This window comes from Podarcis muralis, chromosome 13, assembly GCF_964188315.1.
Source record: "Podarcis muralis chromosome 13, rPodMur119.hap1.1, whole genome shotgun sequence".
Lineage (NCBI taxonomy): Eukaryota > Metazoa > Chordata > Lepidosauria > Squamata > Lacertidae > Podarcis > Podarcis muralis.
Window position 1 is genome coordinate 11,274,249 of NC_135667.1, and position 17,710 is coordinate 11,291,958.

The 17,710-nt window shown below is 47.7% G+C and overlaps 1 protein-coding gene across 1 annotated transcript; it reads left to right on the forward strand.

The window, feature by feature from the left end:
• Positions 1–1,054: 1,054 nt before the first annotated feature.
• Positions 1,055–16,969, forward strand: CLDN15 (claudin 15). Its single transcript, XM_028702310.2, has 5 exons — positions 1,055–1,681; positions 10,773–10,937; positions 12,629–12,710; positions 13,418–13,528; positions 14,664–16,969. The coding sequence occupies exons 1-5, from the start codon at positions 1,465–1,467 to the stop codon at positions 14,785–14,787; spliced, it is 699 nt and encodes a 232-aa protein (XP_028558143.2). The 5' UTR covers positions 1,055–1,464; the 3' UTR covers positions 14,788–16,969.
• The last annotated feature ends 741 nt before the right edge of the window (positions 16,970–17,710 follow it).

Genomic DNA, 17,710 nt, shown 5'->3' on the forward strand with positions numbered 1-17,710 from the left:
CCCCCTACTTCATATTGTCTATAACATTAGTATCTCATTTAATGTAACTGATCTGTAGAAAGGATTCTATGAATTGAAAACAGAGACGTTGTATGTACTTTTGCTCCCCAATAAAATATTTTAATAAAAACAAATTTAAAAAAATAAAATAGTCCTGCTGGATCAGCTACAGTAAACCCACAACTTATTGGGGGATTATGTTCCGGGATCACGCCGAAAGCCGAAATCACATATAGTGAAAACACATTGGGTTCAATGGCAGGCGGGATTGCCAAAGTCCCTTTTTCCTGGACACACTCTTTCTGCCCTCTTTTAACTGTTTTAAATTTTTATTTTGCCAAGTGCGCCAAAATCTGAATGCGCACATGTTAAATGCGCATAAGTCGTGGTCTTACTGCATCTCAGCGGCAGGGCACCATTTCCAACCTGAGGGACACATATACATACTCAGGTGCAACCGGAGTTCGAGGATGCGCTCCAGAATTTAATGACTCCCCCCCGCAAAGAATCCTGGGAATTGTAGATCGCGGCTCCCAGCACCCTTAAAAATATTACTGTTCCCAGGATGCTTTTGAGAAACCCCCCCAAGGGCTTTAAATGTGCGTTCAGCGTTATAAGTAAGCATCGTGCCGCAGTCCTGCGCGCCCTAACCAAGGAGGAAGCTCCGTGGGATACAATGCAATTCGATTGTCCAATATATTGTGCAACCGGCACAGCGGACTCTGCGTGTGGCCGGATCCAGGAGCGTTGACTCATCCCAGTGTCTCACACACAAAGGACCGTCTCATGTCCGTCTCGGGTTGTTAAATTTAGCAGGACAGGTAGCGAAACTGTCCAATATTAACGGGACTCTGGCGTCCAAGGGGTCGCTCCGCTCCGCGCGCCGGATCTTCATCACCCTCCCACGCCTTTCCCGGACCTGAAAGAAGACAGGGGGCGTTCTTGGGTGCTTGTGCAAGTGTGTGACACACACGTAGCGTCTTACATCTCCCGCCCCCCCCCCATCACAAAAAGGAGCGTGGCCCGAGCAGATACGCGATCGTCGTGCCCGATCCTGCGAGCGCATTCGAACATCTGGAGAGAAAGTGTGTGGGAGGGAGGGGGGAAACTTTCACTGCGGCTCCACCCCCGCTATTCTCCCCACCCCAAAAGCACCTGCCTTCTTGATCCCTCCTCCCCATGCCTCTTAGAGGGGGTGGACTTTGGTCCAGATCTTGACGTCACTTGGAGGGGGGGCTGCCTCTGCCTTTACCTGCCAGCCCGCGCAGTTTCCGCGTCCAAAGGAAACCTCGTCGGAGGGTGTCACTTCGGCAGCCGCGCGTCTTCGCCGTCGGGGCTTCTCCCTTTTGCCTGCCTGCTTGCCAGACCACCCACCCCTCCACTCCCGGTTCTCGCCATCCCATAATCTGTCTTTGCCATCGCCATCCTCCTCTCGTCGTCGTCCTCTTCCTCCTCTCCATCACCATGTCTGCGATGCTGGAGACCGTCGGTTTTTTCATGGCGACCATCGGCTGCGGGATGTTGGGGATCACGCTCTTCAACAGCTACTGGAGGGTCTCCACCATCTCCGGCAACGTCATCACCACCTCCACCATCTTCGAGAACCTGTGGCAGAGCTGCGCCACCGACTCCACCGGCGTCTACAACTGCTGGGAGTTCCAGTCGCTGCTGGAGCTGCCAGGTGAGCGGAGGGGGAGGGAAGCGGAGGAGGGGTCCTCGGATCTCGCAGGACAGGAAGGCATGCATAAGGGAAGTGGGAAGGCGAGTGGCAGCCGGGTGACCATTGGCAGGACATCGATGGGCCATGGGAATGAGAGCGAATGCCCATGGGAGTGAATCAGGTGGCCATGGGAAGGGCAGTGAATGCTCATGGGAATGACACCAGGTGGCCATGGGAAAGACACCAGGTGGCCATGGGAATGACACCAGGTGGCCATGGGAAAGACACCAGGTGCCCATGGGAATGACACCAGGTGGCCATGGGAATGACACCAGGTGGCCATGGGAATGATGCCAGGTGCCCATGGGAATGACACCAGGTGGCCATGGGAATGACAGTGAATGTCCATGGGAAAGACACCAGGTGGACATGGGAATGACACCAGGTGGCCATGGGAATGACACCAGGTGAACATGGGAATGACACCAGGTGGCCATGGGAAAGACACCAGGTGGCCATGGGAATGACACCAGGTAGCCATGGGAGTGAATCAGGTGGCCATGGGAATGACATGTGTTGTCTATGGGAAGGACACTATACGACATACGAACCCAAGAAGAGCTTGCTGCAGGTATAGGCAAACTCGGCCCTCCATATGTTTTGGGACTACAACTCCCATCATCCCTGACCACTGGTCCTGTTAGCTAGGGATGATGGGAGTTGTAGTCCCAAAACATCTGGAGGGCCGAGTTTGTCTATGCCTGGCTTGCTGGAATAAGCCAATGGCCTGTCTAGCCCAGCATCCTGTTCTCCCAGTGGCCAACCAGATGCCTGTGGTAAACCAGCAAGCAAGGATTCAAGCACAACAGCATTCTCTCCTCCTATGGTGTCTAGTGACTGGTCTTCAGAAGCATTCTTGCCTGCAGCTGTAGAGGAGGCAGAGCTTACCATCCTGCCTAGGAGCCACTGACAGCCCTCTCCTCCATGTTTCTGTCTAATCCTCTTTTTACACCACCTTGGTTGGCCATCGCTGCCTCCCGTGGCAGTGAGTTCCTTAGATTAACAAAGTGCTTTCACTTTAGCCATGGAGAATGATTCCGAGTGGCCATGGGAATGGCACCAAGGGGTCACGGAAACGGCTCCGAATGGCAGCTGCATTTGCTCCTGTTTGGGCATCCCAGAATAGTTTCTTTTCTATCCGCTTCCACCCACGCACAGGTCTATTTTCCTGCTGGGCAGCTCTTAGTAGGCATCAGGGTGGGTTTCTGGGCAAAACCCACCCAGGCAGAGTCCCTTCCCATTGTTGCAGCAAATTCCTAAGAGATCCCTTCTTCTCTTTACCCCTTTCCTCCGGGCTGGATGCCTCGCCTTTAAATTCGTTTCTGGAAAGTGGGGTGAAGGGGGACCATATTGTTACACCACCTGCCTGCCTGCGGCAGCTGGGATGTCACCCCGAAGGAGTGCTAGCTGGGTATATTTAAGTCCTTTGCCTATGCTCAGAGGCGCTTTGTTATTAGTTTGCATATTGTATAGCGAATCTAGAGAAGAGTTCGCCAAAGGCTGCCAGAAAGGGTGATCCAGAATTTTAAACTCTGCCCCGGGATAAACTGCCAAGTCAGCATGCCCTGTGTAATATACTAGCTTATATAACCAACGGCCAATCGCACCTTTCAGCCAGCATGCAAAAGCCATGACAGAAGTTCCTCTGAGCATGTGCAGAGCAATCTCCTTTTCCCATTAGATCTGGCTTCGATGCAGGCTTGAAACCTTCTGTTACATCTTTCTGCCAAGATTCTCCAGGATTTGGAATAGTTGCATGACAGGCAGAAATTCAACAGATGTAGCTTCCGTCAGCATCGAGCTAAGGCAGCGCTACAAAGAGTTTTCCACGTGGAATTTCTGCGGAAGAGACAATCTGGGATTGTCCCTTTCCCTTTCCCAACTAAGCACTGTTGGGCGGTGGGGTGTGTGTGCGCGCGATACGGGTACAGTACCTGTTCGATTGACCATGATGGAATTAGACTTCTGTGTCAAAAAAAACCACACAGTCCTGAACCATTTTGATGCAGTGCTCTGGGGCATGTGCAGAGTGCTTTTCTCTCTCCGCACCCCTACACATCTGGGTTTTGGGGGACGCGCTTCTGTCTTAGAGGGCGTGAAAGAAAAAAAAGATGCCGATTATGAGCGTTTCTCCTAAGGCCCCGCAGGGGGCAGCGATGAGCAATGAAATGATCTCCGATAGGAAAATGTAACCTATAAAGAGAATAAACTGCCTTTTGGCTGCAACTGTCACTTCATGCGCCAAACGGGGTTGTTGTGTTAGTCTGCATCCTGGAAGGTTGTTTGCAGAACGGTTCTGCTAGCTGCAAACGTTCAGAACAGCTGTGTATCTGCTGGCACGTGGGGAAGGTAACATCATGGAAAAAAACCAAAACAAAAGCCGTCCTTTCCAGGGGGCTGAAGGGGGCTGGCGACTGTGTGCAAACCGAGGTTGCCAACTGCTCGCGCAGCTGTGCTTTTTACCGCAGCTCGATGCAAGGCGTGGCGCGTACTGTGCGCGAATTGCCACCGATGCTTGTGATCTCTCCAAACAGCTGCAGGCTGCTGTCAGCTAGGTGTATTCAGTTGCTCTGCCTGTGACCATTCCCTCTGTTTCCGATGTCCAGGCTTTAAGTGCCGTCGGTTATGTAGCTGAAATGGAACTTCCCTGCGCAAGGCGGATCCATAACGGGGAGCTTTAGAAGAACCCTAAAGTCTGCAGATATGTAGAACGCTTTAGGAGGGGGGCAGGACTAAGGGAGAGAAGTCCCCGCCCCCAAAAAGAGCTTCTGCCCAATAAGAACCGAGCAAACCTGGTGGCCGCAGAATGCTGACCGACAGTAAGGAGAGAGGGATGGAATGGAGTAACTTGGGAAAGGGCATGGCTGGCTGGCTTGTATCATTAACAGGAGCGCTTTGTTGTGCTTTACTAATATAAAAGCAACTTTGAGAGGGCGCAATTGGTAGTAGATGGTTCTGTGGATGGAATAATCTGGCCACGTTGCTTTCTCTCAGCATCTCGGTTTTTTTCTAATCTTTGCACTGAGATACAGAGTGGTGTAGTGGCCGGGTGACTTTAAGCCAGTCACTCACTCTCAACCTACCTTACAGGGTAGTCGTAAATGATAGATTGGAGAGGCCCTGTTACGCCACCCTGAGCCCCTTGAGAAAAGACAGGATCTAAATGTAATAATAATAATAATAATAATAATAATAATAATAATAATAATAATATTTAAAAAATCAGTTATTTACACCAGCTTGTGATTTATTTTTAAAGAATTCATGAAAATTCACTAGCATTCTTAGTGTGAATTTATCCCAACACTTTTTTTGCATGCAATTTTGCTTCATGTACAAAAAAATAAATGGAAATCTGTCATTTTTGCAGAGCAATTCTCCCCAGCAGAATGCATTAGTATATGTTAGGCTCACAAATACATTTGAATAGTTTGTTTTCACTTATAAATGAATTCTTCACTCTGGTGTTTGCATTTTTGTACACATTGCCAAGCTGAAGGACAGCAATGCCAAACTCACAGAAGTGTGAATTTCGAAGTATGGCTCACTGTTGTGTTTTGCTTTGCTTTTTCTTTTTGAAAATGTGAATTAGGTAGGTTCCCCTTTAAATGCCAGTGGGATCAAATTTCCCTTCCCATGTTTAGGTGCAGGTCAGTGGAAGGGGGACAATCAATTGGAGGAGGCCTTGAGGTCTTCTTTGCCAGCATTCCTCCTTCTCCTGGGATCTGTTCCTGCTGGGTCATCAATCACCCCATCATGAGCAGGAACAGGCTCAGCCGGAAGACATTTTGCTGCCTTGGGCAAAGGACAAACTGGTCCTCCTCGTGCCTCCAACATCCTCCATGTCACATAAAGATGATGAGTAGCCTGGTACCTGAATATTGGTTCATCACTGGCAAGAGGACAGCATCCTTCAGGGCACCTGAGGACAGCAGGACAGTTTTTAGGGAGTGCAGGACAGGCTGTGCAGCACACTTATCTCTCATCCTCCTTGCTAGGGAACAGCTAATCTGTCAATTTTGTTCTCTCCCAATATTTCATTTTCCAGTCTTCCAGTTCAGCTCTCTGCATTTTGACATCAGTTACCAATTTTTAACTCTGCAAATAAATAAGTAAACTTAAATTCAATCCAACTTTTTTTAAAAAAGGTCTCATGAAAAAAATCACCAGTGATTCCCACCCACCTACCCACCCAATATACACATTTTTGTATGTGGCTTTGCCTACTACAGTGGTACCTTAGTTCTCAAACTTAATCCGTTCCAGAAGTCCATTCCAAAACCAAAGCATTCCAAAACCAAGGCGTGCTTTCCCACAGAAAGTAAAGCAAAACAGATTAATCCATTCCAGACTTTTAAAAACAACCCCTAAAACAGCAATTTAACATGAATTTTACTATTTAACGAGACTATTGATCCAGAAAATGAAAGCAATAATCAATGCACTGTACTATAAAATAAATAAGGCAGTATTATAGATGATAAAAATTAAAATTATTATTATTTTCTTACCTGCACTGATGATAGTCATTGTTTGGATGGGGGGCTTTTATCTATTTCCACAGTCACACAATCAATCAATCAGAAGCTGAACTGGGTTCCACACAGTCACAAAAACAAATTAACCGAAAAAGCCTTAGAAACAAAAACGCAAAATAAATAGCAAAAACAAAAGCGCCAAACTTAATCCTTTCTGTAAGTCCGTTTGACTTCCAAAATGTTTGAAACCCAAGGTGCAGCTTCTGATTGGTGAAGGTGCCCCGAAAACAATAGCCGACAGTCGCATCGGACGTTTGGCTTCCAAAAAACGTTCGAAAACCGGAACACTTACTTCCAGGTTTTCAGCGTTTGAGAACCAAGACGTTTGAGAACCAAGGTACCACTTTATATACATTTTTGCCAGCACTTTCCACTAATAATAAACTTTTTTTTTTGCATGCTATTTTCACGACTACAACATGCCTTTTTTATGTACACATCACCCTGGTGCATTTTGTATACATTACTGGGATGGAGAACGGCACTGCAAAATTCAGAGAGGTGCAAACGGAAAGTTTGGCTTCCCTCTTCAACACAGCTGGAGTTTATTGAGCTGTGGGAGCCATTGGTACTTGGCCTATGTGTGAGTCAGCGTGTTTGCCACAGGAACGAAGGGTGGGTAGAGGTGGGAAGAAAGAGATTTCAACACCTGGACAATGAACTGAGGCAGGACTGATGACCACAGAGCTGTCCTCAGACTGGCAGACAGGAGAGTCTGGGCCAAAAAGGATGTGAGCGGGGAATGGCAGAACCTGTTTCTTACTTCCCTGTTTATTCTCTGAGACACACCTCCTCTGGCACAATCCGTCTCCCCTACCACCCTTCAGCAAAGATCTGGAATTGAAGCAGAAAGTGTGATGGAGGAAGAGGAGTGCAGATCTCCTATAGCGAGATGTAAGACAATGCTGGACAAGGATTCAGAGTCAAATAATAATAATGAAATAATAATAATTTATTATTTATACCCCACCCATCTGGCTGGGTTTCCCCAGCCACCCTGGGCAGCTTCCAACAAAGTATTAAAATACAAAGTTGGTTAAACATTAAAAGCTTCCCTAAACAGGGCTGCCTTCAGATGTCTTCTAAAATTCTGGTAGTTTTTCTCTTTGACATCTGGTGGGAGGGCATTCCACAAGGCGGGTGCCACTACCGAGAAGGCCCTCTGCCTGGTTCCCTGTAACTTGGCTTCTTGCAGTGAGGGAACCGCCAGAAGGCCCTCTGCACTGGACCTCAGTGCGATGGAGGTGGAAACACTCCTTCAGGTATACTGGACCGAGGCCGTTTGGGCAGTGGAATCCACATGTTCCAGCTGTTCCTTTCTTACCAGGGAGAGTCTGTGTTGTTCCTGGGGGGCTTTTCAGCAGGGAACTTGTCTGCTGCAAATTATTGCCCACATTTTTTAAAGCCATTGCCTTCATAGGCGTAGTAGCCAGGATTTATGTTGTGCGGGGCGGGGGGTAGGACACCCTTCTGTCGCCATCCTCTGTCTGGTTCTGTCTAGCAGATTCAGAATGAAATGTCTCAGCGGAAGTTGTTACCAGTTACTTTCTTTTGAACCCAAGGGCTCAGAAAAAGCTGTCAAAATCTTTGTACCATTTCTACTTTTAGTTTTTCTGTTTTTCCTTGAAAATATTTTTTAAAATTAATTTTCAATTACAATAATCCAATAAAAGGCTCATTTTAACATTGCCAAATTATGATACCATTAATAATGGCAATCATTCAAAAGCCAAATTATACAATTTAGCTTTCCCCCTACATGGTAGAGTTGATGATTTGATAATTTACTATATTTCTGCATTCCAATCTTACAAGTTTCCATTACATTCCAGTCAGAATAACAAACCCTTATACCACAACTGCAATTTTAACAACTTCCGTCCGCATTAACACATTAAATGGTTTATAGTCCCACAGGTGAAGCATTCAAACTCTCTCTTTGTTCTTCTTGTGTGTGGCAATTATTCTGTCCATGATGTTTCTTCCTCAATTTCTACCTTTAGTTAAGTATTTTTATTTGTTTACTTGATTTGGGGGGGGGGGCAGCTGCCTCATACACCCCCCCCCCCACGGCTACATCCATGTTTGCCTTCTTAAAATGTGAACGTTAGTTCCTTTTGGATAAACCTGAGTTTGTTCTTTTTTAAAAGGAACTTTCCAAGTTCTGCTCTAGGGGGTGGTTTGAGAGGACACCAGGCGACCAACCTTGTTTGGAACTAAAGCAAACCTGGGTCTGGTCTGTGCCCAGGGAACTGCACAATGTATCACTTTGGTTTCCCTGATGGAAGAAAGGCAGGATAAAAAAGCAAGAAGATCAGTGGATACCGTATTTTTTGCACCATAACGCTCACATTTTTCCTCCTAGAAAGTAATGGGAAATGTCTGGGCGTGTTATGGAGCAAATGCCTACGGATGGTGGGGGGATCTGCTGCAGTCGTGAGCAGAGGATCCATGGTTCCCCTTCCTTCCCTCCTCCGTGGCTTGCTTTGAAACAGCAAAGCGGGAGAAGAGCCACTGAGTGAGGAGGAGAGAGGAACAGAGAGCCTGCTTGCTTTAAAGGAGCAAAGCGGGAGAGGAGAGGAGCCGCTTACACTTGTGTAAGCGGCTCCTGTCCGGTTGGCTCCTTTAAAGCAAGCAGGCTCTCTGTCCCTCTCTCCTCCCCACTCAGCTGGCTAAATAGCAGCAAAGTTTTTCAGCGAGCCGGAGAGGAGGGAGAGAAGCAGAGCCTGCTTGCTTCTCCTTATACCCCACTTCTGCATTATTAACAGCATCCTTCTCCACCCACCCCACGCATGTTCCTTGTCCCTTGAGGCTTTTCCTTCCCTCCCCACTTAAAACGTGGTTACAAAGCACGGATCCACATGGATCCTCAGGATTTTTTCACTGGGTCACCACAAATTCACCATCAGATCACATAGCATGTCCATGGCTACAGCTTGCACCAAAAAAAATCACGCACCCACTGTTGCCTGGGGCCGCAGTGGTGCAAAAACGTGGTTACAAAGCATGGATCCACATGGATCCTCAGGATTTTTGCATTGGGCTACTACAAACTCACCGTCAGATCACATGTCTGTGGCCACAGCATGAGCCACAAAAATCATACATCCACTGTTTCGTTTAGAATATTTTTTTTTCTTGTTTTCCTCCTCTAGAAACTATGTGCGTGTTATGGTCGGGTGCGTGTTATAGAGCGAAAAATACGGTAATTAAACCAAGGCCGGCTTTAACATGGAGCAAAACGAAGCAGTAGCGCAGGGCAACAACTCCATGCACCCAGCCTCTATCTCTGTGTACCTTAAAAAAACACACACACAAAAGTGATATGCGGAAGGTCAAATGGTTAAAAATGGCATTTTAAAGAGCCATTTATTTGGCTTATTTGCTTGTGGGAAGCATTATCAGCAGGGTTCAAACAGTCACACACCCTCACACCCCCCCCCCCAAAGAAAAGGTAAAGGGATTTGTGGTTTTGGCATGCACAGCTCGGTTTCATTGTTTATATGACAATAGCCCTCAGTGTGTGTATAGTGTGTCTGTGTGAGAGAGAGAGCTATACTACTGGGCAGAACCACAGGTGTGAAAACTCTTCAAATGACACCTTTGCTTTACTCCAAAAGCTACCTTTCCGGAACTCGAGGCTAATACCATGTCCAGGGGGTGGGGGGAGGCTGAAAAAAATATAACGGATTGTTTTGCCATGTTTTGTGTTACAAATTTCAATTACCGATGTTTTCCCGGAATTGCTTTATTGTGTATTTTAGTTACCTATGGGTTTTTATAATTGACTTTATACTTGCAAACTGCTAGAGCAATACTTGGAGGTGGTGGTGATGTGGGTCAGTCAACTGACATTGAATCCCAAACAGACAGAGGTGTTAGGCGACCTGAATTCTCACATCCAGGAGGTGGGGAGATGGCCCTTTTTGGACTGAGATGACTTGGCCAATGAACTCCATGCTCTGGTAACTTCCACATCGGATTATTGCAATGCGCTCTGCGTGGGTCTGCCTTTGAAGAGCTCTTCAGTTGCTCCAAAGTGCAGCTGCCAGATTACTGTGTTTAGGGCTTGCAAGTTTAGAACTCATTCCTGTTTTGAAACAGCTGCACTTTGAGCAATTGTGAGGCCCAATTCAAGGTGCTCACATTAATGTTTAAAGCCCTCAATGTCTCAGGCCCCCAATAACCTGAGAGACTACCTCCTTCCCTACAGACCCTAAGATCGGAGGAGCATGAGGCTTTCAATCTCAGGGTTGTGGGTTTGAGCCCCAGGTCGGGCAAAAGATTCCTGCATTGCAGGGGGTTGGACTTGATGACCCCGCTGTCCCTTCCAACTCTATAATTCTGTGACCCTCTCATTTGTTCCACCACCCTCAGAAGTTCTGATGGTGGCTGTGGCCCTGGAGTGTGCGCTCTCTGTGGCAGCTCCTGAGTTGGGAACTCAAATTTCAGGGTTGTGTTGGAAAGTTCTGCCTGGGTCAACCCTGACCAGCTTTTTCGCTATTCCTCTCCAGCTTACCTGCAGGCATCTCGAGCCCTCATGATCAGTGCGTTGGTGCTGGGCTTCTTGGGGATCCTGTGCGGCATGTTGGGTCTGCAGTGCACCAAGGTGGCAGAGGGGAACCCCAACGTCAAGGCAAAGATGGCGGCTCTCGCGGGATGCATGTTCATCTTGGCTGGTAAGTGGAGCGAAAAGAGGGAGCCTAACGACTGTTGACCAAGACGGAAATTACTTGCTGAGCAATGTTCCTGGATTCAAAGCTGGAGATTGTTCATAAGCCTTTTGATTGGAGTGGGGAACCTCTCTTATCTGGCACTGGGGATTCTGCCCCCTGGACACACCCCTCTCTTCAGGCCACACCCACTTACAGCCCTACTTACTGTCAGGATGCTGTCAGTGGCTCCTGGCTGGTTGCCCAGGAAAGTATAAAGACAAGGAATAGTTTTTTACCACCCTTTTTTATTTCAATCTTCACAGAGAGAGGCTATAGAACCCAGCCTGTTGGATAATGACATTGCCCTGAATGAATCTCTCTCACTTCCTCGTTCGTCATTCTCATTGTCTTCTCTACGGGCGCCTCGGTCTTTGAGCTCTTTGCTCTCCTACTTTTAAGGCTCACCGGGTTCTGGGCGATGGAGGGTCTGGAATGCTTTCTAATAACAACGTGTCAGCCGGGTGTTGTTCTGGCTCTCCCATGATTCCCCAGCTTTTCTTCCTCATCTGCCTCTGAGCTGTGACCTCCCTCAAACCCCTGTTGTAAATCTATACTGTCTTCCTCTTCCTCCTCCCTGGAAGGGTCAGGATGGGGAGGCAGTCTCCACCATTCCTCCTCTGCCCAGTCTCTGACACTTACATATCCTTCCCAGAGTGTTTTTGCTTGGGCGCAGTGGGTCCTTGAATTCTGACAAGGCCTCTCGCTTGCTTGGATGGAGAATAAGGAAGGGGAGGGTATCAACATTATGTACAAATATTATTTATTTGTGTAGCTGAAGCCATTGCAAAAAAACAAAATACATAAAAAAAGAATTAAATGCATTACACAGCTAAACTATTTCTTAAAACCAGGCATTCTGACATCAGAGTCTGCTGCTCGGAAGCATTTTAACTATCAACCCTACAAACTTTTCTCCCTAAAACTGCTGCTCTAAAGGCAAAAGAAGTGCTGTGTGCACAGAGGGGTGTGTGGAGGAACTAGCCAACTGTAGGAAGCTAGATGCAAAATGGACACCAGCTGCTCATGCCCATTTTTTCCTCTGGCTCCACCCAACATTGCCATGTGTCTCTTGGAAGGTCCGAAAGATGGGAACCTGGCCCTCCGTCTGAAAGTGGTTCCCCACCCCTGCTCTTGGGGTCTCCCAGCGGCACAGGAGACACAGAACAAGCAGGGAAAGTTGTCATTATTTTATCTCCTGCCACATCGGGAGATTTAATAAAACCGGGGGAGGAACCTTTCTCAGCCTGAGGGCCTCATCTCCTTAATAAACAACGTTGTGGGGACCGTATGCCCAGCCACACAAACACCAGAAATTTCTACATACATGGACGTGCTTACACACCCACACCCACCCACCCACACACACACACCTACATCTGGGCATCATCACAGTTCAGGGACACATTCCAGCATTGCAAAAACATTCAAGGAGGGTGCAAATCAAGGCTGTGACTTGTGGAGGATCTCAAGGGCCAGACTGAAGAAACTTAAGGGCCGCATTTGACCCCTGGTTCTTTCCCAAGTAAGTCTTGTCCTCCTCTGCTGGCAATTGTTGACAGTCTGCTTGAGCTACCAAAAGCGTCCCTCTTTAGTACACAGAGATGTGCCAGGGCTTCGTCCTGTCCTGAACAACCTTTCTTTTTCTCCTTGTCCAGGTATCTGCGGGATGGTGACCATCTCCTGGTATGCCTTCAATATTACCCGGGATTTCTTTAACCCCCTCTTTGTCGGCACAAAGTAAGTCTGCCAAGCGGCAGGAGGGGGGTGGGGTGGGGTGTCAGATCAAAGGACCCCGAACAACAGTGAAATAAGGGAAGAGAAGCAGTGCTTCTTTCTAGACTGTCTTAATGACTGGGTCTTTCTTTACAATGACTTTACTGTCATATATAAAATGCTTAAATAAATTAGCATTAGCAGACTTCAAGGACACATTTCACCCAGGCAAAAGCATTTAGGGTGCCTCGTGGAACCAGAGAGGGGGTGTGGCCTGAAAAGAGGAGGCGTTGCCTGGGGAGAGTGGGAGTGGCCTGGGGAGAGTCTCATGGGCCAATTAGAGAGGACTGGGTGGGCTGCATTTGGCCCCTGGGCCTGCAGTTCCTGACCAGTGTTTTACAGGACATGCCCTTGACTGATTTTGCATATCGTAAGAGTCGAGAGTAAAGAGTTTTATTATCCACGCAGTTAAGTTGACCTCAGCACAGGGTGCTTGTTGCCCTGCAGATGGCGTTGGACTACAAATCCCAACATCCCTGACCATTGGGCTTGCTGGCCGCAGGGGCTGATGGGATCGGGAGTCCAACCGCATCCTCACCGGCATGCCCTGTTTTTTGCAAACATGTTTTTTTTCTTCGTGTTTGCTTTTGCAAACTGAATTCCTTTTGGATGACAAAATGTGATGAAAGGATTTTAACCAAGATTCCTTTGGGATGGTTTCCAACATACAGGTATGAAATTGGACCTGCCCTCTACCTGGGCTGGAGCGCCTCGCTGCTTGTGATAATTGGAGGAGGATGCCTGTTCAGTTCGTGTAAGACCCATTTGTCCCAGGACAAGAGGTGAGAGCAGTGCTAGCTCCAGACTTTTCGTGGGGTGGGTAGAGGGACTTATGCCTTCCTCCCTTTCCCCCTCTGCGTCCTAGCTGAAGGACCAGGTGCACAGCCTGGGAGTTATTTTGGACTCACAGCTGTCCATGGAGGCGCAGGTCAATTCTGTGTACAGGGCAGCTGTCTACCAGCTCCATCTGGTATGCTGGCTGAGACCCTACCTGCCCGCAAACTGTCTCGCCAGAGTGGTGCATGCTCTAGTTATCTCCCGCTTGGACTACTGCAATGCGGTCTACGTGGGGCTACCTTTGAAGGTGACCCGGAAACTGCAACTAATCCAGAATGCAGCAGCTAGACTGGTGACTGGGAGTGGCCGCTGAGACCATATAACACTGGTCCTGAAAGACCTACATTGGCTTCCAGTACGTTTCCAAGCACAATTCAAAGTGTTGGTGCTGACTTTTAAAGCCCTAAATGGCCTTGGCCCAGTATACCTGAAGGAGTGTCTCCAGCTTGGACGGCCTTTTGGCGGTTGCCTCACTGTGTGAAGTGAGGTTACAGGGAACCAGGCAGAGGGCCTTCTCGGTGGTGGCACCCGCCCTGTGGAACGCCCTCCCATCAGATGTCAAGGAAATAAACAACCTGACTTTTAGAAGACATCTGAAGGTAGCCCTGTTTAGGGAAGCTTTTAATGTTTGATGTTTTATTGTGTTTTTAATATCCTGTTGGGAGCCACCCAGAGTGGCTGCGGAGGCCTGGCCAGATGGATGGGGTATAAGTAATAAATTATTATTATTATTATTACCCAGAAAGAAAAGGGAAGGCAATGAGAGGTTGTCATGACTTCCTGCCTTATGGCTATTTGTCCATCTAGCTTAGAATTGTCTTCTCCAGGGACAGGGACTCCAGAGGTTGCTGGACTCCAACTCCCATCAGCTCCAGCCAGCATGACCAATGGTCAGGGATGATGGCAGTTGTAGTCTCACAAATCTACGGAAGGCCACAGGTTCCCTTACAAAGTGGGATGGTTATGAAAGCAGCAAGGAAAGGGGTGGGGGCAATTCTGAGAGGAAGCAAACAAGGCCAAAGCCACGTCAAAATTTATCGAATAGTAACCCCCCCAACATCTGGTTTTGTGTCTTCACAGCTACACCTATCCATACAAGGCCCCCAAGAGTGTCCTGTCAGCCCCCACCAACACAGCCCCTCGCCCCCGCAGGGAGTCTAACGCCAGCAGCAACGGAAAGTATGGGAAGAACGCTTACGTCTAAGCCTTTGCAGTGGGGTGACCACCCCTTTCTGTTTGCATTTTCCCAAAAAAGACGTTTTCAGATGCTTTCCTGGTTGCACAAGAACCTAAAGGCTTTTTTATGGAGCTTGCAAGCCATGGTAGGAAGGGCTCTCTTTCTCTCTCTCGTATCCCACTCTCTGCTCCAATTCCTTTGGACATTTCTGCTGATGATGGTGGTAACAGGAACTGGACAGAGACGCTGAATCCACAACCGACCCTGGAAAATGCTGCATGGTGTTCAGTTCTTCAATGCGGAGGAGAGCTGTCTACATAAAATGATTTTGCCTTCCTTCTCCTCTGAATGGAGACGGTTCCCTGTTGGTCAGTTAACCCTGGCTTGCTGGTTTTGGCTAGCCTGTCGTTGGGAGCAGATGGCTTCTTAAAACGACAGAGGCAGGGGATGAAATCAGACCATTTCTCTTGGGAGAAATAACTTCTCGTCTGTTCCAGACACTTGCACAGGTCATATGCGCTTGGTGATCGGGAGAGAGGCCAAAAAAGATTTTGAACGTGCTCAGAAGAACTGGTTTTTATCCTTACTTCCTACAGCCCAAAGCACCAAATACTTGGATTGGTCTCTATGGGGAAAGAAGTAGTCTGAATTCAAATTCACTTGTAAATAGCAACAAAATAGTATTTTCTGTAGGTTTTGTACCTCTTATCTCTGCACACCCCGACAACACCCACAATGATTGAGTTTTCTGGATGGGGGGCGGGGGAGAGAAATGATATTGAATCAGGATGACAGTACTGAATAAGGCTTGCTGATACAGAATAGGATTGCTTCGGGGATTCGTAAGACAAACTTTTAAGATGTGGCTTTTTAAAGGTGCCCTCCCCATTGGACATCCACTCCCATCAGCCCCAGCCAGCTTGGTCTGGGATAATGGGAAGCCCAACCATAGACAGAAGACCTCAGATTCCCACTCCCTGAAGTAGCAAAGTTGCTTCAAATGTCAAAAAACCTAGACATCCTGTGGAAATTTAAGCTTTTGCAAGAACTATCAGGTCTTGTGTTGTAAAGCAAACCAGGGTTGCTTCTGTATCTCATCCCTCTCTTACTAGCCTTAGGGTTTTTTGATTGCCCTTTTGTATTTGAAGATGGGGATCAGTTAGATCAAAAGATCCAGTGCTTTGTCATCATTCATCAAGCATGGCATTGGATGTATATATTATCTCCAGCAATTCACAGCTGAAAATACAGTTTTGGGTACTTTCTGGTTCCGCTAGGAGTCTCCCCCCCCATTACTACCTACTGCTTAGAGCACACCTCTGCCACCTATCAGATTAGCGCTAGCTGCTATGCCCTGGTTTATTCCACAGCAGCCTCTCCCACTCTGGTGCTCTCCAGATGTGGTTGAACTACAACTCCCATCTTCCCTGATTGCTGGCCATGATGGCCGGAGCTGACTAGAGATGAGAGTTCAGCGTCATTTGAAGGCCATCAGGTTAGGGAAAGTGGCTCCACAGCAGGGGTCAATGTTATAATCTCTGCAGAGTTACAAATCACCCTGTGAAAGGCACAGCAACATGGGCTGGTTGAAAACTTGGCACCAAAGGTGAGCCTTTGTTCTGCAATAACACCTCCTGGCTTGGCTCCTGAAACAGGGTGTGTAAGAAAATTGAGGTCACCCTTTCATGCAGTGTTGCTGGTTTGGAAATTTCTGCTGAAAGGGCCGTGTCAGCCTTCCTACCCGTGGGCAGGAAGTTCAAATGCAGCTGGAGGTGCATATTGAAAAGTTTTGCATTTCAGGATATGACACACCTAGCTGGTGACTTGAAAGCCCTCCAAAAGCTCTGGTTGAAAGGGATCTCTACTTCTGACAATCACACATAAGGAGGTTAATAATAGCACCTGGACTCTGGACCTGTACAGAACGTTCAACAGCTCCTCTTTGTGATAAGTATTACTCAAAGATACTCCTGTGGAGACACGGCAGCCTGGGGTAACTTGGCCTCCCTCCATCTGAGAAGAGGAGCAACTGGACTCCTATAGATAAGAAAACGCGAATTTTGCTTTGACTTTGAACCAAGTCTTTGCTCACTCAATGCTGAGAAAAACAACTCTGGGAGCACATGACCTGTGCGCTAGAAGCACTATCTTGTACATTTCAGATTTATATATATTATATATATAAAATGAACATTGTTTTCAATGACAATTGACTGGTGTCTGCTGTTTACAACCAGCTGCAGGAACCCAACTAAAATAAAAGCAGGATTCTTAAACAGAACTAAAGTAGGGCAATCCAGCCAGGACTGATGGCAACGTCCTACAACCAAGTGCTCTGAAATGACTTCGGACCAAACTTCACTGGCAATGCTCCATGCTCCGATCTTTTCATTCAGGAGCTGCTCATCACAACCCCAACTCTTACCACACTGACACACACACACACACACACACACACACCAAAAAAGGCCCTTAGCATTTAAGGACAATGGTAAGGGAGCTCCATAGTCATGACAACCTTGCGAGGTCCTATCATTCATCTCCCCATCCCTAATTACAGGAGGGCTGAAAAAACCTCTATTTATCCTCTTGCAAAAAAGACTCCTGTGCCCCAGTCCCGATAGTGCCTGGGGGCTCCGGAAAGAAGTCCTTTCAGCAGCGTGGTGTACCGAATCCACTTATGTTTGCTCCCAAGACATAACATACTGGATTTGGCAAAGCCTTGCAGGTTGTTCTGGGTTCGTTGATACACAAAAGAGACCAGAGAAAGGCATGGTTAAAGTACCTTGCTCTCCCTAACATGGAACATACTGAAGGCAAAGGTGAAGAACCTGTGGGTGTCCATATGTTGGACTACAACTCCCATCATCCCTCACCACGGGTGATGATGGATGAGACTTGTCTGACACCTACAGGGCCACAGGTCCACATCCTACCACGCATGACCCAC